General features: G+C 36.5%; 1 protein-coding gene across 1 annotated transcript; it reads left to right on the top strand.

Annotated features, from left to right (window-relative positions):
- tubgcp3 (tubulin gamma complex component 3) lies at nt 1–25,925 on the top strand. Its single transcript, XM_077246310.1, has 22 exons — nt 1–272; nt 917–1,024; nt 2,015–2,082; nt 2,198–2,281; nt 2,389–2,600; nt 5,401–5,573; nt 6,421–6,533; nt 9,420–9,545; nt 9,737–9,805; nt 12,326–12,458; nt 12,590–12,756; nt 14,299–14,409; nt 15,321–15,429; nt 17,901–18,090; nt 18,219–18,354; nt 18,457–18,525; nt 20,425–20,560; nt 20,667–20,755; nt 20,833–20,964; nt 21,062–21,202; nt 22,337–22,453; nt 24,669–25,925. The coding sequence occupies exons 1-22, from the start codon at nt 197–199 to the stop codon at nt 24,828–24,830; spliced, it is 2,721 nt and encodes a 906-aa protein (XP_077102425.1). The 5' UTR covers nt 1–196; the 3' UTR covers nt 24,831–25,925.

The raw sequence follows: 25,925 nt of genomic DNA, 5'->3' as shown, positions 1-25,925 counted from the left end.
ACAGCCGGGTGTTTTTCCGCCGCGCACCGTTGCCGTGTTTTCCGTTTACTGTCCGACGTGGGCGCTTTTCGGCGGGTTCCGTTAAAATGGCGCTGTTGTTGCTCCCAGCTGAAACCCACCTTATTAAAAGCGACAGCGGTTAAAAGCACGCCGCGGATCTCTTCTGCTCGCACAGGAGGGGACATATAAATGCACAATGGCGGCTCTTGATCAGAAATCACCCAACGTGCTTCTGCAGAGTCTGTGCTGTAAGATAACGGGCAAAAGTGAAGGTAAAGAAATAGATCTCAACCGTTTACATCACTGTCACACAGCTGCTTAGTAACACGATCAGTATGTGTAGCGATAAGTATATGGGGTGTTTCGTTGAAAACAGACAATTTGATGGAGGGTCTCCTCCACCGATGAGATGCTGGAAGCGGACAGGTTGGCAAAACATCAGGGAGATGCTGGTTAATACAGGGCCCCTGTTTCAAATGGCGTTTTAGATCAATAAAGACCCTGATGATTCAAACCTGTTCGCACCCAACGCCTTTATTTATTTCATTTGTTATCAGCTCACTGATGTTGTCATATTTCAGTAGTATGAGTGAATCAAACCCTGATCTGCAGGAACTCATCTCACAACAGACACAAACCGATCAGAAACAGGACATGAGCAGCTCATCAGTGGATCTAGTAGAAGTAGAGACAGCAGACCTACAGGAATATGATCCCTGCTATCAGCTAATGACTTTCTGTATAACCAGACACCCATTTCATGCTTGATATAGGTAGATTTTCACATAGATCCTCATTTAGATCCAGGTATTAAACTGAAATGTGTTTTGTGAATATGTATGGAAATGCTTTTGTGTGTTACATTTTTCAAAAGTCTTAAGTTATGAATGCACCTGTTGTTTGTGTATCTTCTCAGCTGATGTAGCTCATCAGTTCCAGTACGCAGTTCGGGTCATCGGAAGTAATTATGCACCCACAATTGAACGGGATGAGTTTCTGGTGTCAGAGAAAATTAAAAAAGAATGTGAGTAATCTGAAACCCTGTTCTTACCTTATTCAAGAGCAATTATCATTTCAGATGGCGTTCATAGATCATTCTCTGCAGGACTTAACAATAAAGATTTTTTAAAAAAAAATCTGTTAGATTGATCTGGGTAGTAGGACCAAAATACTTGCCCTGACAATACAAATATTTTTGACAACATATATTTATGCCAGAAAGAAATATTTATCATGAAATAGTATTGTTTCTGTACAAAAATTAACAGCTATACATTCATAAGCAATTTTGACAGGATCATTATGGTATATGGTGATTTGTTTATAATTTTCAAGCCATTCTAATTGATGTTTCCAAAACCAAACAATTCTTAAAATGTATAAAAAGTAATTCTACAGAATTTTCAGTGCATCATAGAAAGCAAGAAGTTTGCATGGCATAAAATTATGCATGTAATCATCAAGCAATAAAGGTGTTAAAATTGTTGGTTGACAATGAGATAAGCATGTAATTTGTTGCCATATTGACTGCAGATGCGCTACTCACAGTAAAACCCTAAAAATAGTGCTGTCAGCAGTTATTTCATAACCTAGACTGATAAAAACATTAATAATTAAGATAACACCATTTAAAATGGACTCTTATGTAATTACGGTTTTGTTTGTTACTTTCCTAACACTGTAAAATTATTCCAATGAACTAGTTGTCTTTACTCCTTAGCCATCAAAACCAAAGATTAGATTTATGCAAAGATGATAGACTTTTTTTGTCATTTATTTATGTTCCCTATTTGAAAACATTAGACTTTGTCAGTTTAGTTTGCCTGTTATTTAATTTAATTTAATTAAATTTATTATGGCATTTAATATATTGTGCTGCTGATGTTGTTATATGAAGATGAAATAATCTATATCGGATCTTTCAGAAGGTCTTAAACTCATCAGGCAATTGTTTAATATTTCAGGCTTGTGTGATTCAAATGCAAACATTTCCTTTTTTGCCTATTTATTGTAGTGTTGAAACAAAGACGGGAAGCAGATGCTGCCCTGTTCTCTGAGTTGCACAGAAAGCTTCAGACCCAGGTCAGTATCCACAATGTGTTGAGTTCTTAATATTTCCATACATCATGCATAGATTAGATATACACGGACTGCAGATTGTTTTGTGCACATGTTGATTTTGTTGTTTGGTGGACAGGGCATATTGAAACATAGATGGTCCATCTTATACCTCCTGCTCAGCCTCTGTGAAGACCCAAGGAAGCCGTCCAACCGGGTTCCTGTATGAAATATTTCTCCAGTTATTCTGCAGATACTGCACAATAACATAATGAAAATCATTTGACATTTATTTATAAGGGCAGAGGTAATGTTCTTTCCTGTCCACAGGTATGTAGTTATGGAGCTCTGCTTGCCCAGGCTTTGCCCCGTGACGTCCACTCCACCCCGTTCTACTACGCCCGTCCCCAGAGCCTCCCGCTCAGCTACCCAGAGCGCTCTGCCACCGCCCATAACTCCAGCATGGCCACTAGTGGCATCAGCAGTATGGGAGTGTTCTCCATCAACGGGCCTGGACCGACCCCTCCGTCTCTGCTTACTGGGTGAGTGGCGGTGAGGGACTTGAAATTTAAGAGTTGAATGCAGAAATATAGTGCCTCATGTTGCATTTGCTTTGAAGCCAGTAATTCCGAATGGGAAATGACAAAATGTATACAGAATGACTGCAACACCCATTGTGAATTAAATACACCAATGCACACGCTACTGTTTCACCTCAGCAGAATCGACGAGTTGTATAGTATGCACAAAGTAGTATCGAACACAGCCCTATAAAGTATTATTACAATTTAAAAATAAACCTTTCAATTTCTATCAGGTTCTATTATGCTTTTTTTAAAACTTATTTTCAACTTTCTTCAGTGTGTAATGTTGCTTTTTGAGCATGAATATGCTCATATTTTAAATGGAGTTATTCTTTATACCAGTAAACACTGTTTCTGAATCCCTAAAACTCCTCGATTGTAGTCTTGATGTCTCTTTCTGGAACATACACATCACAATATCCCTAATTTTAAATAATTCCAATCCTAGACATATGGGAAAAAAGGTTGTGTGTTGTCGACATGTCTAAGAGAGGCTGTTTTTTCACTCTACACAAGTTGTGCTTGTGAAGGTGGTTTGGGTTGACCAATCTGTTCTTCTTGACTGTCATTATTGAACTCTGGCTCGAACTGATACGGCAAACCGTACGCCATATAGTGTTTACAGTGCCTCATGAAGCCTACGGAGCTGATACTCATGGGTTATGGTTAGGGGCGTTACATTTACGACACATGTGCTAGGCACAAAGACTGGGGCTGACTGGCCAATCAGAGCAGATTGTGCTTTTCGTAAGGCGGGTTTTAAAGTCGGCATGAAACAGAAGTTGCGATGGTCCTTACTTCCTTATTGTGATGTATATCCGAGTGAAATGGCTTCTGGAATGAGAAAAAAAATGTAGAGCGGGATTAATTTCGTCCTCATTAATTGATTGAATGGTTAAGGAAGTTGGGCATTGCTAATTAAACTGAGGCAGATCTGAATGTCATTTTGTAGGATATGGGCTATATATCCTCCAAAATGACATTCAGATCTGCCTCAGTCCACGTGGAGGTTAACATTTTTTAATTTAAATATTACGACTGCTCTTGAACTTTAAAGAAATAATTATGTGCACGGAGTACGGACAAATCCTATAATAAATAAAATAAAAATAGCTCAGTGTGGCAATTACCTTTGTAATAGCTCTACTTATGGCCCGACAGGGCGCTGATCGAATCCGAGGCATGCATTTGTTCATCTTGAGCCAAGGATCACAATCATCTAAGACAATTGAGCTTATGCCTAACTGTTTAGGAGTTATGAGCGATTTCACGGTTGAACCCCTAATAAACATTGCCAAATTCTGTAAATAAAAGGAATTGTCCATTTTTGATTTCATGGTGACTTTAAAGAAACAAAGTAAACCAGAGTATTCAGGCAGAGGATGAAAACAGGTGCTGCAACAACGTAAATGTAAAAAAAAATAATTTTTTTGTTATTTAACATTAAATGATGTAAATGTATTCTAGTAGACCCCACAAACAAAATGATGAGCCTGTTAATGAGCTTAATAGGAACCATTTAAAATGTAATTTACTTCTGTGATGTTAAGCTGAATTTTCAGCAGTATTACTCCAGTCTTCAGTGTCACATGATCCTTCAGAAATCATTCTAATATGCTGAATTGCTGCTCAAGCAATATTTATTTTTATTACCAATGATGAAAACACTTGTGGAAACCCTGATACTTTTTTCAGGGCTTATATGATGTGAAGTATCAAGTCAGATATCTTTTGCTAATGTAGCATTTAGAGATCATTGTCTGTTAATGGGTAGAATTTTATTACAATCCATTAAGAAATGTTTCTGGTATGTTTCACCTATATTTATTATTTTTTTCATTAATTGTCTTTGTCTACAGGGGAAATAATCGAGCTCATGTAAAGTGGTTTTCACTTCATGCTTCATACTAATAATATACTATACATTTGCAAAAAGGTCTCTAAAAAGTGAAGCTATTTCTAATAAAAGATCTAGCAAAATTTGTTTGCATGCACTACTTGGTTTGATATTTTGTTTAAGCTTAGTGTCTGTCTACACACTAGTCATGAGCAACTAATATTGGTCACATTATATTCACAAAAACTATTTATTTACATTAAGTGGCTGTTGTGTCACGTAGCAATGATGCATGCTATGTTTCATAAAATTTAATTTGAAGTGCTTTATTTCACTTCATGTTGTCCTTTAGCCCAGTGACAGTCAAATGGTTTTTTTCTCTCTCTCGTTTTAATAGCATTTTCTTTTTCAATAATACAGCTATTGTATTTGTAGCATGTTTAATTGAATTGCCACACGCTCATCTATTATTAACACCGCTGTCTAGCGCCTGCAGCACTTAAGATATTTTAAATTTGACCATGTACTCCAAGCCCTGAACTAATTGATTGCTGGATCCATTTGACCGTAAACCTGTCGAACCCACAGCATCATTAAAGTGTCTGTACTTCAGTGTCATTATTTGTTAAAGCTCACCATTACGAGGTAATTAGTGAATTCCCACAGATATTGCTAATGAGCAGCAAGGATACGTCTCAAGACAATGACGTTTGGGATAAATTTATGTGGAGGGAAAATTACATACATTTTGAGGTACATTTATTTAGTGAAAAAGGCAGAAAAAAATACTGACCACTTACCTAGAGTTTGATCTTCTGTAGAGTTTAGCTGTTAACTGAATTGCAGAGGTTTTCAGATAAACATGAGTGTATTAATATAGGAAACTTTTGCCAACTATGTCATTTTCTGCTTGTTTTTCAGACCTGGACCCCAGCCAGTCGGTGAGTCTATGAGAGGGTCTCGTCTAGCCTGGACTCTCCCAGTGTCCGGTTCACCCTCTGGGGCAGGTGCTGGCCCTCGTCCCACCAGCGGACCCTCTTCCAGTCCGGCACCCAGACCCCCACAAAGACAGAGACGGGATGGAGATGGCAGTGGTGAGTGTCTGCAGCAACAATCACTGTTTTGTTAAAGGAAATGAACAGTTCTGGAAACTAATACTATATACTAAAATTAATAAGGCATTTATTAATAATAAATAATTAATAATAGTATTTTAAAGTAAAGATGAAACCGTTTTTTCTTTTCTTCCCTATTGTGTCGTAAAACTGCTTCTCGAATAAAAAAAATGTAGGGCTGGACTCAATGTCCATCTATAGTATAGTTAATTTTAATGTTGAGACTTTAATTCATATTAAAAGTAACAAAGCTTTTTCCTTTCTTTTTTCTTTTTTTTCTTTTCTTTTTCTTTTCTTTTTTTTACCGAAACCAAAAATAGCTGTTTTGGCCGTAAATTTTCAGTAGCCAAAATTTCATGGCATCCCTAATTATTACATAAAAAATATACTAATATAATATATTTACTGTGTAAATATATTACATCGAATTATCCATTTTGATTTTATGGTGACTTAGAAATAGAATAATTAAGAAAAGAAGTGTTGTTTAAAAATGTGCTAAAAACCAGTGACAGGTGCCTGGGAGTTTTATGCAAAAGATGTATAAATATGTTTCACTTTGTGAACAAGCCCTCATTTTTACAGAATTTATTTGTCGTTTTAAAATACTTAAAACTAGTTAGAATAGCTCATTGCCTTTTGTATTAGATTTTTCTCCGTTCTTGTAGAGTGGAAAAAAATCTCTCTTTCTATTTCAGAGGTGTTTAAGATGCAGTCGGCCACATAGCATCTTTTTCTGTGACAGATTTATGAGTATGACCTTTACAGCTCTTTAATTAAAATCCCCCCCCCCCCACAATTCTTTCTATTTCTCCTTCTGAACCAGCTGAGATCGGGGAGGCTGCTCTCGTCCGAGACATTCTTTATGTTTTCCAGGGAATAGATGGAAAGTTCATCAAGATGTGCAGCCCAGAAAACTGCTACAAAATTGATTCAAAGGTGATGCCTTATTAGCTGTATCTTTCTTTTATTATGGTTCTGTCTCTGTTTTTCTTTCTCTCTTTGATTTTTGTTGCTCATTCGCCTACATGCAGACAGTTAACTAGAGTAATTTTTGTACGTTGCATAGCAACCATAAACAATCAAAGGAAAATTTGTGAACGGTACTTGGCACATTGAGATCTACTGGCAAATTTACAACTTCAAGTCGTTCTGCATCCAGTTTAAAAAAATGAATACTTTTATATCACAAAAAAATACAAAAATATTTCAATTACAAATAAATGTTGTTCTTTTTAACTTTCTTTTCATCAAAGAATCCTGAAAAATAATTTTTTGAGCAGCAAATCAGCATATTAGAATGATTTCTGAAGGATCATGTGACACTGAAGACTAGAGAAATGATGCTGAAAATTCTGCTTTGCATCACAGGAATAAATTACAGTTTAAAATATATTAAAATAGAAAACCTTTATTATAAACTGCAATAATATTTCACAATATTACTGTTTTTATGGTATTTTTTTGTCAAATAAATGCACCCTTGGTGAAAAATCTTACCGATCCCAAAATGTGGAATGGTAGCATATATTAGCATAAAATGATAAATGAAGAAATACTGTAGCAAGGTCATTGTCATACAATTGTTATGATTGGAGTTTGTGCCATTTTATGAGAACATTTTCATAATATTTGCTTGCTGTGTTCTTATAAAGCAATTGTTTTAAATACCACACATTTAAATGCCACCACAAATAAAAATCGTATAATTTTTTTTTAATCATAATGAACCACAAATCAAATCACTCAGTCATTCATAATGACTGTGTATTTTTAACAAAGCAAGTGTAAATTTCAGATTTTATTGGCTTTTTAAGTTCTTCATTTCTTTACTTCCCCACTTCAGCAACAGTACAAACACTTTACATGTCAGACTGAGATGCTGGAAAGTAATTATGAGCAGAATATTCTTGCATAGCGCTACTTATAAAAGAAATTTTAATTTAAGTGAGTTCTTATTAAACAAACTTAAGTAGGGTCACCTGTTATCACTTTTGTAAGTGCAGAATGGGAAATGTAAAAGCATTGATCTCATCATCGGCTGTCTGGCTATAACTAACGTGGCCCATCCATTTGAGCCAAGAGGCTCCCCAGGCTTTTTTTTTTTTTACATTCCTGGCAGACGTTGACCAGGAATCATCGATCAGGTGTCCTTTTTAAGTGACACTTTTAAAATGGCGCATCCATTTGTTTGGAAAAGAACAATGTGCCTTTTATGTCCAGTGAGGTATACTGGATAAATAAGCACTCTGATGGGCCAGACCTGTTTGTTTTTGTTTTGGACGTGACATATGTTCAAACCGTTAGACCAACGTTAGATGGAGATAAATGCCTTTATTTCATAAAAGGCTAAAAAGACATTTGTTCACATTTACCCAGATAGCATGAGTTTACCTAATCTTTGGATTAGGGCTGCACGGAAAAATATATTACAAAATTTAGTTTTTTTCTGCGATATATATTGCGATATAAAAAAAAGTTTCACCAGATGACTTTAATAGCTCTATTTGGAAAGAATGAATGATTCTAGAATGATTGAGGTGATTTTGTAGGGGAGTGAATCTGCATAGGTAATAATATACAAGTTACAAGAATTTGATAAATACAATATAGAACAAAGATACAAATTAAATAAACAGTGCTTTATATTTTTAAGGTAATCTAACAGTAATATAAACACTTGTAAATAACACCGCTTAGTCTTCACTGTATAAATTAAATAGAATGAATCTTTGTTGAAACTACAAAAGTGATTCTCCTTGTATTTTGTTGTTTGATTAAAATTAATGAGTGACTGCAGCAGGTATATTAGGCTGCTGTCACTTTAAGAACTAATGCACTGATCCAATATAATGATACGCATCCATTTTCTTTTGTTCAGTTAAGCCATATTTGACAGTGTTTATGAGGATATTCGGCGAGATGGGTATTTTAAAATTATTTTGCATATGTGTCCGTTCAAGCGCAAATAAAGGCGGAAGAGAATGGATTTTGGGGGTCTGCGCAGCTCTTTGTGCCCAAAGAAAACAGAGCGCAAGTTCCGTAGTGAGTTGTTTTCTTGCGCTCGAATGGCATGAAATCGCTTGAATTTTTAAACTAACAGGACCTTAAACGCATGCAAATAATAACTTTTACTCTATGATGGTTAAACTTTGCAATTAATCTGATAATCACGTACATTTCAAACCGAGGTGCCTGGTCCGTACGAATCACAAATCAACTGAGTACGATCACTATACTTGACGTCGCACATTCTCCGATGTGTCCTGCGAAATCTTTGCCAAAACAATTTATCTTGCAGCCTGACTATGGATTATTGTTTGTGGGACTATTTTGCATTTCCATTGGAATATAGAATTAAAGGAATCAATTCTTCCTAATTGTATTCAGTCTGTGGTTTGTCGTAGCATCTTTGACTTCATCTATCTTTGAGGGAGAAATGTAAAAGAACTGGTTGTCTGTTTAGTACGTTCGTTTGCTTTGAAGGAGTCTTGGTGACCTTTCCAATTGAACATTTAATCAAAGTCTTAAATGGGCCTTTTATTAAACACTTTTTTTTGTGTTGAATGGAACAGATGTAGCCCACAAAGAAACCAAAATAAGTATTCTTCAAACTGATAGAAATGTCTTTGCCACAGTGTCACATGGGCAGATTACATACTGGACAGTTGACTGACAGAATATATTAAAACAGACTTGTATTTTTTGTATTATAACAGATTAACTTGCGTTTAAAAGATAAATACAATCAGTTGTTTTTCTTGTAGTCCATTATTATGTGATCATAAACTGTTCTGCATACTGACTGTATTTTTTGCGTTGTAGGTGCCGCTGTGTAAGTCTCTGAGAGACACTAGCAGCAGGCTGGCAGAGCTCGGCTGGCTCCACAATAAAATTAGAAAATACACAGATTCCCACAGCTTGGATCGAGCCTTTGGCCTAGTCGGACAGGTAGGAAATGTGACATAACTGACAGTGAACACATCATATACAACATTAACTGCTACATAGATCTTATAATGCTAGATTATATTCATTATTTGAAAGAAGTTAATACTTTTGTTTAACAAACATGCATTAAAATGGTCAAAAATAAAGACTTTACATTTATTTAGTTCTCTCCTCTCACCTTTTGTTCTCAGAGTTTTTGTGCTGCGTTGCATCAAGAGCTGAAGGAGTACTACAGATTGCTGTCTGTACTTCATGCACAGGTGAGTCCGGGACAAATGCGCAGAGGAGAATGTGTGTGTTTGACCATGAAACATTTTTTTGATTAAGCCCCTTTTCTGCTGCTGCTGCTTTGCTGAAGAAATCTGCAGGATAATGTAGTTGGCATGAAACGGAAGTTGCGATAGTCTTTTCTTCCCCATTGTGTGACGTATATCCGAGTGAAACTACAAGAAAAATGTAGGGCGGAACTTGATTTTGTCCATTGTGAATTGATTGGATGGTTGTGGTTTGCTATTGCTGTGATGTCATGTGAGTGACCGGTTGTCCCGCCCTCACACCAGTAAACGTCATCAGAGAAGAGATGAGATGTCACAGCAAGAGGCAGGGGAAGTTATTTTGATGAATGATTTTGAGGGCACATGAATTAAAAAAAATAATGATTTGCAACAGAAGATACATCGTTTACAATAAATACTGCAGTATTCCATTAAAAAACAAGTATTGACAGTTTTTATTCATTGTGAGCTCCAGCAATATATACATACCCAATCTTCTATGTCGTTTTTGCGGGTTTTGCTCTCGGGGTCCCCCTACAATTGGGAAACAGTATTGTCTTCTACTTCTGTCGTAAAATCTGTCATGGTTACACCCATAGATATCATATAGAGACTAGATGCCCTATTGGCCGCTGTGGCGCAAGAAATGCGTCCGCCATATTAAGCAGGTCATACTCCTATTTGCGTTGCATAGCAGCAGTAGATTTCAGAGCACTGTGCAGCATATTCCTGCTCAAATCGGCGGACTATCACTCGGGGATTACTTTACACAAGTAAGATTTAACATTACCGTACTATTAGTTGTATTTTGTGAACAAAATATTCAATGTGTCCTTTATCGTAGCTACGTGTATGACCTTTGCAGCAAAAAAACCCCGCGTGAAAATCAGTTCGGTTTTCAGTGAGATATGATTAATTAAATGCGCTGGCGGCTCATTGCACCTGCCAAACAGATTACACTGAGCGGAGCGGGTGACCGGTTTAAGATGGCGGCCCCACGGCTCGTCCGCGACAATAGGCAGTAGCGGTCGATAGGGCGTCTATCTATATGATGTCTATGGTTACACCAGGCGAGACGTGTGCATTTGTTGACAAGCCGATACTGTCTTGAGTTCTCGCGGGCAGACTGCCAGCGTTGCGTGTGAAATGTCTTCATCCCGGGTACATTGGCATATATTTCAGCATGTCATATGAATATAATTTCATGGGCTTTATTTTTTTCAAACGTCAAAAGATCGCGTAGCCCACGTTTACAAGCCAGCGTCATTATAGTAGCCTATTGTCTACTGTTTTACATAACGGATATGCTAATTCAATTCAATGTGTGGTAGGTAATATTCATATATCGTCAATATTTTAATATCAAGCTACCATAGATGAATCTGCAAATTTGAAAATCGATTTGCATTATAGCCTGAGGCAAGACACTTTCACCAGAAAAATAAATAAACAATCATGATTATCAGCCTGCAGACATTAGGATAGTTATCCTGAAAGATTATTTATTATAACCATCATCGTAAACTAGCATGTTAGTGTAGCTACCAGATTGATAATTCGCTACTCTATATATAGCATTACTTGATTCATGAAGATAAATGGAGGACCTCACCAGATAGATTCCGTAACATGGCCAGGCCATGTTATTCAGCCTTTTACATTTCGCGCGGTAGTCAGCTCCCTGACTCCCTGATTTATTTATAAATTAATAAACACTTTATAGATGACTGACTGCTGCGCTTGTGACAGGGTGCATGTTACTGAAAGAACGAGGATAGAGAGAGAGAGCCAGTCGCGCACGCTCCCTCACCGTCTTCAAACTGTCTTGCTCTCCCTCCAATAGTGATCCTCGTCCGGTCTTTTAATTTGTCACTCTCTTCTTCTTTTAGTCTCCTCTGACAAAACCTTTGCCTTCTTCCTTTTAGTTGTTGCTTCGGCCATGACAACAACGTACAGACGGGTATCAAACGCTAGTTGGGCTCTCACGTCAGAATTTGAGGAAGTTGGGGTGGTGGGGGAAGTGACGTATGCGGTAAAGCAGTCAAATTTTGTAGTTTTTTTTGTGCTCGGGTTACTACCCGAAACCCAAAGTTACATAGTGCCAGTAAAAGCGATATAGACACTGTCAGGCTATGGCAGACGTGTCATTCAACCTATTGTAAGTCGATGTATCTCAAGGGTCTTGGAAATATATAATGAAGGTTGAAAAACAACATAGTGTTGCTTTAATACACTTTCTGACTTGCATTAAAAGCAGCTTAATAGATATGTCAGTAATAAGGATGAGAACCAGCACCATTTCTGTGAAAAAGAGGTAACGGTAGTGTGTGTGTGTGTGTGTGTGTGTGTGTGTGTGTGTGTGTGTGTGTGTGTGTGTGTGTGTGTGTGTGTGTGTGTGTGTGTGTGTGTGTGTGTGTGTGTGTGTGTGTGTGTGTGTGTGTGTGTGTGTGTGTGTGTGTGTGTGTGTGTGTGTGTGTGTGTGTGTGTGTGTGTGTGTGTGTTTAGCTCCAGGTGGAAGATGATCAGGGTGTAAACGTGAGCGTGGACAGCAGTCTGACTTTGAGGAGACTGCTGGTGTGGACCTACGACCCCAAGGTTCGGCTGAAAACACTGGCCGCCCTGGTGGATTACTGCCAAGGTTAGTGATGATGATACAGTTCATTTAAAAGTTACACAACAGATAAACTATATTCAGCATTAACATCATATTTCATTGTAAAAGGTGCATTTAGCACAAAGATATCAGCCTCAGTCTGGTTTCTCTCACAGGGCGTAAAGGAGGAGAGCTGGCCTCAGCTGTACATGCGTATGGAAGGACAGGTGACCCCCACATGAGAGCGTTGATCCAGCACATCCTTGGTCTGGTGTCCCACCCTATTCTCAACTTCCTGTATCGCTGGATCTATGACGGGGAGCTGGAGGATACGTACCATGAGGTCAGGACATGAACGCGCACTGCTTTTCTTTGCAGAGTCACTCCCTTGCTAGAACTTTCTGTATGTGCTCAGACTGCAATTAAATACTTGTGGTTACTTCAACACTGCAAACCTTTGTACTCTAGTCTTTACTCTGTGCCTTTCATGTGGGCCAGGACTAAATATTCACATTATATTCGCTATGATTTTGCTGGCAGTATAGAATTAAGTGATGCAATGATCGCAACGATTTTAATGAACTTTTAATTTAGTCATTGAGCGTCCTGAAGAGTGTATCATTAGCTTATCATCATTAGCCTCGTGTCTCAAGTAGGAGAGTGTTAAAACAGATTTTAAATAACGTCATTAGGAATGTACAGTAAGAGTTTGACTCTTTTTTTCAGCTTTATTTCAATTCCTAAAAATTAGACCGTCCGATTTAACGAGTTTATTTAAATCTGGTTGAACGATTCGTTACTGTAAAATGTTTATAGAAGTCTCTATCTAGGCGAATTGCATTTTTTATATGCATAAATATATAATACTTTGAGTTCATTTAGTGAAGAACATTGTAGAAAACATGCCTTAATTATTTTCAACTAGATAGTTTTTGTTCTTACTTTAGGGACTTTGTGTCTGCCTGGTGGGGGTGTGAAAAATACCACTTAATTGATACAAAGTTAATAATTAAATACAATTTTACACCACATAATGGAAGCTGATCTCAGGCCAGTGTCCTCAAATTGACTCTGTTGACTTGTGCACTGTATGTCTGAGAAAACCACTGCACTTGAGTGTGATTTACGTTTTGCAGACACTGTGAACCACAGTCTCCTACACCCAGACACCCAGATGAGGACAGATGAGGCTGCGCTAATGGGCCCTTCTCCTTCCACTTCCTCTGTGGCCTTCCGTCTCTCTCTTTCTCCCACTATCACTCTCACATCTACTTCTCCTTGTCCTCTGCCATTACCAAATGGTGTCAATTAATCTTTCTTTACTTAGCCTATGCCCACTTGACTAAGTCTGAAGTCGCCGGGTGTAGAAGAGTTATCGCCCAATCAACTCCTAGCTTCCCCTCCGCATGGGCACCAATCAGACGCTCTTGCCTGTAATCACAGGATTTAATCTCGTCCCCGCTGAAGTGTAACAGGCTTTTTCACAGTGTAAGCAGTGTTGAGAGTTGAGGTGACAGAGAGGGTTATATCACTAATGTACCCATCGAAAACACTCTCTTCCTGGTCCAAGGGTTTACGAGGTCCTCGTTTCGCTCAGCATCGTTATTCTCGGCAATAGTCGTTTTAATAGTTGCCTTTTTCCAAGCACTGATGTACTCTTCTACTTTCATTTCCTCCTCCTGTGTAATTACCACAGAAAGGTCATTGCATTACAGCGATCAGCTGACCAGTCGACGGAGGTAATTTATTTGTCTCGGAGCTGATGTTTCATCAGTGTAAACATTATGAGACTGAATGCGTGGTACAGGCCGTAGCAAAAGAATTTTCTTAAATCAAACAAAATAAAAGTTAAGAAGTCCTTCTGACAATCAAAATGTGTGTTTAGTTCTTCGTAGCCTCTGACCCAACAGTGAAGACGGACAGACTGTGGCATGACAAGTATTCTCTGAGGAAGAGTATGATCCCGTCCTTCATCACAATGGACCAAGCCAGGAAGGTACAGCACTTATATCATGGTAGTACATCATGTACTTTACATTTTACCTTACATGATGGCATAACATCAGTGTTATTGATCGAGGAATGAGACATGCACAAAGGTTTTTATATTTTCTAAAGAAAATGTGAGTGGTGTTTGCCCGTGCAGACCTGCAGAACCACAGTGCTAGGGGGTTTTGAAAATATTACAAATAATTTTACACTTGTGAAATGTATGGTGCGCAGTATTTTGTATTTTATTTATATAAAATATACAATATCATATACATTATTATAGTAATGTATTTCTTATAAATATATTATGTCTGTGCTTTAATATTTATTTGAAAAGCAGTTTACTCTTTAAACAGTGCTAGGGGGGGTTTCAAGTGGGTACTCAGTCATAAATATATATAAAAATTACAAATTGAAAATATTTCAAATAATAATACAGTAGACTTGTGAAAAGTATGATGTACAATTTTGTATTTTATTTAGATGTGTGTGTGTATATATATATATACTGTATATATAACTCAATCTATTTTAATATATTTGTTATAACATGAGCACAACAAATAATTCATTTGTAGAACGTCTAGTTTTGTTATATACATATATATATATATGTATATGTATATGTATGTTGTCACTCACCAGGTGAAGTTTGTTAATTTGATTGCTTAAAGTATATTATAAAACACCTTGCCTCATGTTTCACCTAACCTATATCAACCACACAGTACACACTAGGAAGGAAGTGGCTGAGTTTTTCACAGCCAAGCAATATTCACATTTTCTTCATTAATAGCAAAATCCCCTTTTGATTGTTTAATGCAAGACATTACTTAACAGTGATTCATGTTTAGATTGAAATGAGCATATAATAATGCCATCTGATGTGTTTTCTTCCTTTCTGCCCTTCTCCAGGTGTTACTCATTGGCAAATCCATCAACTTCCTGCATCAGGTTTGCCACGACAGGACGCCGCCGGGAAAGATCATGCCCGCCTCCAAATCCACCGACTCTCCCAAAGATGGTGAGCTAGCACTAATGTAGTTGCTTAAAATAGCTGCATTTATGCTCTGCTAATGTGATTATTTGTGGCCATAATGGCAGCTAATAGTTAAATAACCTGCTGAAAGTGAGGGATGGAGAAAGAGGAGAGAGAAGGATTGATTTGTTATGGAGGAAAGTGCAGTTTTTGACCGCCTGTCTGTGGTGTATTTGTCCATATCGACGCTGGCTGTATTTAACGTCTTTGCTAGCATGGCTAATCAATGCTCTTAGCCTCCAACGTACATCTCTGTCCTTCAGTGTGATTCTAGAAGGTTCTTTGTTTTCTGGTGTTCTGTCCTTCTCTTTCGTACTCCTTATTGACTTTGTCTGGTTTATTTTTTTCTTTCATCAAAAGTGGTTTCTCTTTACATGTATAACCTTGCAAAGGTTATTTTTTCAATTATTTATTGGCAAAAATCTGGCAAACAATGCAGTCACGTTCACCATAATTTTGTAAACCTTTTATAAACAACCGAGGTTATTATGGTTTCTTTTTTCCAGGTATAAAAACGTTTCTATTGTAATACCATTATGAAATTTAGTTTTAATTATCTAAGCTTTGTTTTAGTTAGTTCAATTAGGGCATTCAAGCAGCTTTTATTAACGTGCCTCAGAAAGAAAGATTACTGGTGTGCATCTTGAGACAAAACAATAGCACTGACTTATCTTTCAGTGCAAGTTGCTTTCAGTTAAAACAGCTCAAAACTTGCATTTTAGTCTGGGACTACGCTTAAGCCTTGCCTGTGAAACCAGGGGATAAAAGTGTCAAAATGTCAGTTATGTCTTAAGTGAATGTAAACAGTTGAGAAATAAAACGTGTTTGTATTAGGGGTTTAACGGTTCAAGGTAAAAAAACGAACGGTACCGTTCTCCACCCATGGTTAGGCACTTGCACCGGGGTTGATCTCAAATCTGACGAATATAATATTGTTTGTGTGTGACTGTGTGTGTGTTCTCATCTGAAGCGCGCACTCTCTCAGACAACGCTCAGATATTGAGTTCTCTTTCAAGTCTTGCGCTTGAATGGACAAATTTACACAAAAATTGTCAACATGCTCATATTGCGTATCCTAGCTGACATAGTCTGTTATGCTTAAGGTGAACTTATACAGTAGAGAAAGACAATACATGTGGGACAGACAACAATATCAGTATTTTGGATCCGGGCATTGACTTAAATGCGCCAACAGCCTAATATTCCTCCTGTCTGTGTTTTTAATGTTAATCAAAAAACAAAAGACAAGGAAAACACTAAATCACTAGATTGAATTTAAACAGTCAAATATGTTAGACCTACGTGAAAATCTTTGCTCTATTATATTTATTTGTGCTGTCGCTTGTAGTTAGATTATTTGTTCTTATTTTCTTTATTTTTATTTGACAGTAGTACTTTTTTCCCTGAACATTGCACATACCGTATCTAAAACCGTTTGAACCGTTACACCCCTAGTGTGTATCAGTATATTGGAATCTCTCCATTCACTCTTAAAGTGACAGCAGCTTAAAAAAAAACTGCTGTTGTCTGTGTCATTAATGTGTGTCAAGATGAAGAGAAAATCACTCGCTGTTCTGGACTGAATAACTTTGGTAACTTTAATTGTAAGGATTAATCTGCATTTAATTTTTACAATGAAGACTATTTCTGTACCAGAATGCTACTGTTAGACCTACCTGAAAAACTTAAAGCACTGTTTGTATTTGTGCTATCATTTGTAATTTTTTTTGTTTTGTTATTTTATTACTCACTGTTTACTTTTTTTTGTAAATTAAATTCCAAGTTTAGAATCAAGCTTCCTTGTGTTGAGAGTAATGCTATTGCAAAAAAATTACCCCATTGTAAAAACACTAATACATAGAGTGAGCAAACATTTAGGGCTGAGATAATTGTAATGCTAATTGATCAATGTTTATATGTGAATAAAAGTCTAAATTAAAATCTGTTCATCTTATAAAACGATCATGTCTTTTGAAAAGACATGGATTTAACTGCTTGAATCATTTGGATTACTGTTACGATTTATCATGTACTTTTTGAAGCTTGAAAATATTGATTACTTTGAAAAATATTGAATGTTTTTTATAATATGAAACATGTATATGACCGTTTTTCCCTGTGGTATCGAATATCGATATTTTTCAAGGTATCATATTGAAATTCCAGTATTGTGACAATACTATTTATTATTACTATCTAAAATGAGTTTTGTCTTTTTTCTACATTTTAAAATATCATAACCCCGCTCACTGCTCATTTGCATGGGAAATATAAGCTTATAATAAATATCTGGCAATGTTTGCCGCAAGGATTTGCCAGAATACTATATTTTCATAAGGGTCTTTCTTTCTTGCTCTGTCTCATTTTTCCTCTTGACTTTTTCTTCATTCCTCTTCTTTTCTTTTTTTTTCTCTCATGCTCTTGCTTTCATTTAACACCCTGTATATCTTTCTCAGCGACAGAATTGTTCACTGATCTGGAAGGGGCCTTTCAGAGTAAGATTGATGCTGCATATTTTGAGACCAGTAAGTATCTGTTGGATGTGTTGAATAAGAACTACCAACTGCTGGAACATCTTCAGGCCATGAGGAGATACCTTCTGCTGGGCCAGGGAGACTTCATCCGACACCTCATGGACCTTCTCAAGTAAGTTTGTTTGTGTAGCTTGACTTGAATCCGCTTGATTTCATTGTTGATTTATAACCGATCTTTCTCCTCTAAGGACATTTATTCTTGGAGTCATCCATCTCTCTTTATCTCTTGCTTTCTCTCAGGCCAGAGTTGGTGAGGGCTGCCACCACTCTTTACCAACACAATCTAACCGGTATCCTGGAGACCGCTGTCAGGGCAACCAATGCCCAGTTTGACAGTCCTGAGATACTAAAGAGGCTTGATGTCCGGCTGCTGGAGGTAATGGGATGAAACTGAGCCAAATAAACAAATATCTGATGGCAAATATCACTACATGATTGTGTATCACTGAATGTGGGTCTGGTGTCCTGTTTTGTCTAGGTTTCTCCTGGTGACACTGGTTGGGACGTCTTCAGTTTGGATTATCATGTGGAGGGGCCCATTGCCACGGTAAATGTGTGGCTTAATTTTCATCATCAACACAGGCAGCTGAAGTCCGCGCACACCGTTTGCACCCCGCAAGATTGTTCTAGCCCATTTAGATGCGGTTTGTCATAATCTACTGCTCACATAATATAACACAAATATTTTAAGTACTGTTAACCTGTAACTAATTTGCGTCATTTTTGGTCTGGAAGAGATATTGCATAGTTTTAAGCAGAGGTGTAGTCATGACTCATGACCCTGACCAAGGCCCATTCAAGAATTGGGCAATAAATTTCAGTGAACCAAGATGATAAATTTATTGCAGCATTGATTTATAAGATTCAGCATCCATTAAGTAATGGAAAATCCACGGCTTGCTGTGCATTAAATTATTTAAATGCACGGTGTGAAGCGGAGTGCATTAAAATCGTTTAATTATTAATTGCTTAATAATTTCAGCTATCTGTGGATCATCCTGCTTATACCATGCTCATTTGCCAAATGGGTTAAATTGACGGTTATTTTCTTCAGAGACAGAGATAAAGTAGTACGGTAAGATTATGAGTGAATAAATTATAGCATTTATTTGAATTGATTATCGAGAGAGATGAGAGATGCTTACCTGCTTCTGTTTAGCGTCTCTCTCTCTCCATTAGCCTAAACTCTCTGATTCATTGTTAATTACTTCAAGTAGCGATGTAACCCCCTCGTTGCTGAGAAACTTAATACAGTGATTTGTTATTATCACTGGAGGTGATTTTATCCGAAGCTAAGCTATTTTATTACTAAAAGTCACGGGGCAACGTTGATAACAAGGTGTGTGTGTCAGTGCGTCAATGAAAACAGCGCATTAATATAGAATGGTGATTAAACTGACTTGGAACTACCTGTGCATTAAATGGTTTTGAAGTATTCAGACAGACCATGGTATAATAAGTTATTCATAAGATACAATATGGTTTTTGTTTGAAAAATATTTCTATCCTTTCTATCCTATATATGACTATCCTTAGTTATAACCTTTTTTGTGTGTGTGAAATCTTAGAGATTTCTGTGTCCATTCAAAGTCTATTCACCTAAAATGCTTCAAAGCTCTCATAAAGAGATTGTAAAATAAATCCATAGTGGTTCGAGTGGTTTAATCAAAGTCTTCTGAAGAGACACGATCCACTTTATATGATGGAACAGATTTAATATAGGCTTTTATTCAAATATAAACATTGATCAGCAAACATCCACTGAGCACTCAAGTATGGTAAATGGAAGCTTGATCGTTCATACTTGACGCGTGAGAACGAACCTCATTGGTTCTTGCGGAAGCTCAAACGTGCTGGTGTGACACAAGAATGAATTTCAAATTTCAATTCTTGCGGGTCAAGCAATTGTGCTTGAGCTTCCGATTACCATATTTGAGTGCTCCGTGTATGTTTGCTGATCAATATTTATATGTGAATAAAAGCCTACATTAAAATCTGTTATATTAAGTGATCATGTCTCTTCACAAGTGTGGATTTAATCGCTCTATTTATATGGATTTATTTTACAATGTCTTTATGAACATGTTGAAGCGTCAGAATTTTGGGTGAGACTTTCAATGGAGGAACAGAAATCTGATATTTCATTAAAAATAGCTTCATTTGTGTCCCAAATATGAACAAAAGTCTTATTAGTTTGGAATGACATGAGGGCTATGTTCATTTTTGGGTGAACTAACCCTTTAAATATAAACTATACATTTCTCATACTGTCCATTATGTTTTGATGCCTAAATTCACTTGTAGCATTAAAAATGATTGATTTTTAATTTATTTAGACAAAATAGTACATAATTTTAATATCAGGCTTTAATTGGTTATATCGTTATGGTTAGATTTGTTTATAACAGTGCATCCCTAACCACAATGTGTGTCATACCTGGATCAGGTGTTCACCCGTGAGTGTATGAGCCACTACCTGCGTGTGTTCAACTTCCTGTGGAGGGCTAAAAGAATGGAGTACATCCTCACCGACATCTGGAAGGGTCAAATGTGTAACGCCAAACTGCTGAAGAGCATGCCGGGTGAGTGCGTTTTTCATTCTGTTAGATGTTTTTGAACCAACCTACATTTTTGTGAGATCTACCTTTCTCAGCAGACAGTTGAGATGTCTGTTGTGTATTTGCACAGAGCTCTCTGGCGTACTGCACCAATGTCATGTTCTCGCTTCCGAGATGGTTCACTTCATCCATCAGATGCAGTATTATATCACATTTGAGGTACGTCCCTCTGTACGTTTGTCTTTTTCAAACAGTTGAGCTGTATTTTTAATTGTATTGTGCATGGGTCATTGTAGGTATTGGAATGCTCTTGGGATGAGTTGTGGAATAAGGTCCAGCAGGCTCAGGATCTGGATCACATTATAGCAGCTCATGATGTTTTTCTGGACACCATCATTTCTCGCTGCCTGCTGGATGTGAACAACAGGGTACGCTGCACTTGCACGGGGTGATTGTGTACCAATGACGATCCCTCGTACTTGTCTTCATTTCCGTAACTCTGTTGTCCTTTGTGTGTGTGCGCAGTCTCTGTTGAATCAGTTGCGCGCAGTGTTTGATCAGATCATTGAGTTCCAGAACGCTCAGGACACACTGTACCGCTCCGCTCTAGAAGAGCTGCAGCTACGCGTCCAATTCGAGGACAAGAAGAGACAGAGAGTTGAGATGGTATGTAAAGAGAGAAAGAAAAAAAGTGCTTTTTTACACATTAAATGCAAGGTAAAAAGATGATGATATTGCTATCATTGCTTTTCGCTGTACGCAGAATTCAAAATTCATTTTGACACTTTCTGTCTGGTGAAATTAGTACATTATCAACCATAAATATTTCTTACTAGCCATGAAACTGGCCTTACAGCTCAAATAATGCAGCTCAAATAATGCACATTTTTGTGCATTATTTGTCTATGATCCGTTATCGTTATCTATGAAAGAACTAAAGTACTTTTAACAAAGATATGAACTTCACATTACTATTTTTAAACCTTTAGAAGGCTTTGCACCAAAGATTTCTATTGTAAGTGCAATACTGTAAACAAATATACACTGTATAGAGAATTATACCCCAAAAAAAAAAGATATTGCAGGCAATTTTATTATTTGTGCTTTTAAAAAACTAATACTTTTTTCCCAACAAGGACACATTAAATTGATCAAAGGTGCCTAATTTCAAATAAATACTTTTCTTTTGAACTTTCTATTCATCAAATAATCAGGAATAAATGTAATAGTTTCCACAAAAAAATTGTTTTCAACATTTATTAATAAGAAGAAATATTAGAATGATTTCTGAAGGATCATGTGACACTGAAGACTGGAATAATGATGCTGAAAATTCAGCTTTGCAACACAGTAATAAATTACATTTTACTATACATTTCATGTTAATTTCAAACACTGATAACAACAGAAAACAGTCATTTTTAGATATAATAAAATGGTCTCGAAACTACTTTATTTTTGGTCAAATAAATTATGTTAAACATTTTACAGATCCCAAATGCTCAAAAACAAAGGTGACCATTGCTATAACTATACGTTCAAAAAAAGCAAGGCTTCTTAATGGTTAAGTCACATGTTCAGAGTGTCCAGCACTGAAAATAAGAATTATAATCCACTCTTTTAATTGACTCTGGAAAGTGGCCATTAGCAAATGTGTAAGTCAAAATTAGAGTGTTTATTTTCTGTTGCCATTGATTTTATTCTTTCTTTTCTCGTGTCAGCTAAATTACTGTGAAAGTAAACGAAGGCAAAAAGAGTGCCCGAGTGTTTGTTTCTAGCTGTTGTTTCTGTGTATTTCAGGGCGAGTGGGGTGTAACAGCAGAGCAGGAGGCAGAGGAGAACAGACGTGTGCAGGAGTTTAAAGACACCATACCAAAAATGTGCTCTCAGCTCAGATTACTCACACACTTCTATCAGGTACTCCACACAGCCTTTAATACACTTTAATGTGCTCGCCCAATAAACCCATATCATTTCATGCGTGCGTGGAAAAAGTGCTGAACCAGCAGGCATGAGCGAGAGAGAACATGCTTAATGGTGTTTAGGAGAGCGTTTTATGCTGATCCACACTACATATGCAATGCTCAAACTCTAAATGGTCTGTACCAGCCACGTTTTATGCTAGATTATAATGTAATGTGGACATCGATCATTTTAATAGGAGCATGATTTTCTGATTAAAGCCCATATTCTGGTTGACACTTTATTCTCAAAAAAATATTTGCCTTCGAGTTATATTGGGATATTCTTGTAATATAAATGTAATCAGAATATATATATTTTTTTTATTTAACCTTTATTTAACCAGGTTTGTCTCATTGAGATATAAAATCTCTTTTTCAAGAGAGACCTGGCCAAGATAGCAGTACAAATTAGGTCACAAAATCACAGAACAAACACAAAAGAGGCAAAGACAACTCAAGTACATTTCAATTTAAATAAAAGTGCCATTAATTAAAACATTTGCACGTGTGGATCGACTCATGTTCTATAGTTTTAACATAACCTTTCAAATCGTTTAAGGAAATTGGACACTGTAGTTTAAGTGTTTTCTGTAAATCATTCCAAGTAGTAGGTGCAACAAACATGAAAGCCTTTTTGAACAACTCTGTCCGGGCTTGAGGTACATTCAATGAAATAGTTTTCTGGGACCGTAAACCATAGGTACTCTGTGTAAAAGTAAGAAAATCAGATATGTAACATGGAAGCCTGCCTATAATGCCTTTATATATAAAGATATAAAGGTGAGTAAGCCGGCGATTTGACAGAGAAGGCAAATTCACTGTGGAGTAAAGTGTACAGTGATGAGTGAGGGGTCTGCAATTTGAAATAAATCTTAAAGCTAGATGAAACACTGCATCTAACATCTGAAGATACTTTGTTGGGGCATTCATATACAACAGATCACCATAATCAATAATAGAGAGAAATGTGGCATCGACTAGCCTTTTTCTAGAAGAAAAAGTAAAACAAGATTTGTTCCTAAAGAAAAAACCTAGCTTCAATTTCAACTTTTTTACTAGATTCTGTATATGAAGCTTAAAAGAAAGACGATCATCAATTAAAAATCCTAAATATTTATAAGATGAAACTACCTCAATTGTTTTACCCTGATCAGTAACAATATTCAGGTCTAGCTCATTTTTCCTTGAGTTTGAAAAAAGCATTAATTTTGTCATTCTTTTTTAAGAATACATTTTAAAAAATTCTCACTGTAATCTTGTGGAAATACTAGACGTATGAAACGGACATCATTGGAATATGCCCAGATTTCATTATTAATCAGAGTTTTCATGTAAATGTGTGGATGTAACTTTTTTTTTTCTCTGCACAGTACACCATTATGGTTTTATAATTACTGATTTTTTTTTAATTATTATTTTGAATTATCAATCTGTTTAAATATATATATATATATATATATATATATATATATATATATATATATTTACAAATATATTGCTTGTAAAAAAAGAAGCATTTATCACATTTGAGTTTATAGGAGTTATAAATGATAAATTATAGTTTATATCAATTTATATTAAAAAAAGATACATATTTTTGAAAACCTTTTGAAACATAAAAAATTGTTTATTATTTGAAATGGAGACAGATTAGCCCTGAAACGATTACTGGAATGAAATGTTTGGTTAGTTGTAAGGAATTGTAATTGTAAATTTATTACTGATGTTAATTGTATTATATAGTCATTTGCATATATTACAGTGGAGTTTATATGAGTTTTAAAAATGTTAATGAATATTAAAATCGAAGAATAAATGTTTAAAACCTGACAAAAATAAGTCGTGGTATTATCTGCTTTCAATGCAAACCAATACCGATAATTTCAAAACTGCTAATGTTGATTAATAATTAGTATATCATACACCGCTGAATTAATTAAAATTATTTATTCGTTCAGGGACAATTCACAGTATATTTACTGTAACATTATTAGCTTACAGATAAATTTCATCCGTTGCGGTGGCTGGTAAGATACCAAGAGATAGAAATGATCACTTTATCACGTCACTTGACATTTTATACAAACAAGTGTCTGAAGTTTCAGCCCTGGAGCCCTGAAGTTCAGCCCTGAAGTTTCAACGCCGCCTTTCTTTCTGTTGTCCTTTAGGGCATAGTGCAGGAGTTTCTGCGGCTGCTAATGACCTGCTCTGATGAGAGTCTTCAGTTCCTCAGTTTCCGTCTGGACTTCAACGAGCATTATAAGGCCCGTGACCCACGCCTGAGACCTTCGCTAGGGGCCACAAGAGGGAGACGAAGCTCCAACATCTGACCTGGCAGACTTTGGGAAAGTTCATGTTATTTGGTTGCTGTGTCAAGAGACCGTTTATTAATAGGGCTACTCAGAACATTTCTGCCGCTCTGTAAGAAACTCATTTAACAGGGAAATTGTTTATAGAATAACCTATTTTAGTGTCATGGCCAAATGATTTCAGTCACACACAATCGACTGTCTAGTGGTTTTACAGTGTAACTGTCAGTAGCACAAGGTCGCAGGTCTGTTGTGCTTCCTCTTCAGTTGTTTAGTTAATGTGTGAATACTAGTTTTTTGTTTTGTTTTTGTAAAGATTTGTTTGCGTTTACTTTTTTGATCATATTTAAGCATTGAGAATTTTTGTCTTGCTTTTCTTCTCCTGCCCTTTCTTTTTCACTTCAAAGTCTCCAGATGTCAAGAAAATAGAAACATCTGGTCCATTTTCAATATTATATGTATTTTTGTTGTTAAGTTTGTAATTATACAGGCTGTGACCTTTGTACTGGGTGTAAAAAAAAGAGGAACCTTAAATGTCGACCAGTTCTTTAATTTATGAATGGACCTGTTGAATAACATGCACTTAAATGAACTACATGACCTCTGTAAGATTCTGTAATACGCCTCATTTCATACATGTAAAATTAATTACCCACAATGCTGTGTGATCAAGCCTCAGGTTGATACTGTGAGGACAAAGTTACTATTCTGAAGTTTCAGATCATTATGGGCAAGATTATAGATTACTGTTGTAGTGTTTTTCCTTGTCTCTCCCCATGTTCATGAAACATATTGATGGATGTGGCTTGGTAAAGCTAGGGAAAATCGGTCTCGCCCTCTTCCCACGTAGTGCGCTCTTACACGGTGAAGATGAAAATGGAATGATTAATTTTGTCAGTGGAAAAAATACTGAGGTGTCTGGAACTGTTTTTATCTTTATTTTAATGTGTCACTGGGAATCGAGGGTGAAGGAGAGTCAAATGATTGTCCATTAAAGGGTTTCAAACTCTTTCTGCACTGTATAGCACAAGTGTACTAAGCAGAAATCAAAATGAACAAACATCCTGTCATTCTTTTCTTGAACTAATAAACCTTTTTTTTATAGTAAAAAAAAAA

This window comes from Siphateles boraxobius, unplaced genomic scaffold (genome assembly GCF_051911475.1).
Source record: "Siphateles boraxobius isolate OS27281-9 unplaced genomic scaffold, OSU_SipBor_1 29, whole genome shotgun sequence".
Lineage (NCBI taxonomy): Eukaryota > Metazoa > Chordata > Actinopteri > Cypriniformes > Leuciscidae > Siphateles > Siphateles boraxobius.
The sequence above is the reverse complement of the archived record's forward strand: the minus strand, read 5'-3'. Positions and strand labels throughout refer to the sequence as shown.

What these genes read in the sequence shown, in the direction of transcription:
- tubgcp3 (XM_077246310.1), top strand. Translation starts at nt 197, where the DNA reads ATGGCGGCTCTTGATCAGAAATCACCCAACGTGCTTCTGCAGAGTCTG. An exon ending in CCTTTGGCCTAGTCGGACAG is followed by an intron (nt 9,546 to 9,736) that starts GTAGGAAATGTG and finishes TTTTGTTCTCAG; the next exon opens with AGTTTTTGTGCTGCGTTGCA. An exon ending in TTGATGTCCGGCTGCTGGAG is followed by an intron (nt 18,355 to 18,456) that starts GTAATGGGATGA and finishes TGTTTTGTCTAG; the next exon opens with GTTTCTCCTGGTGACACTGG.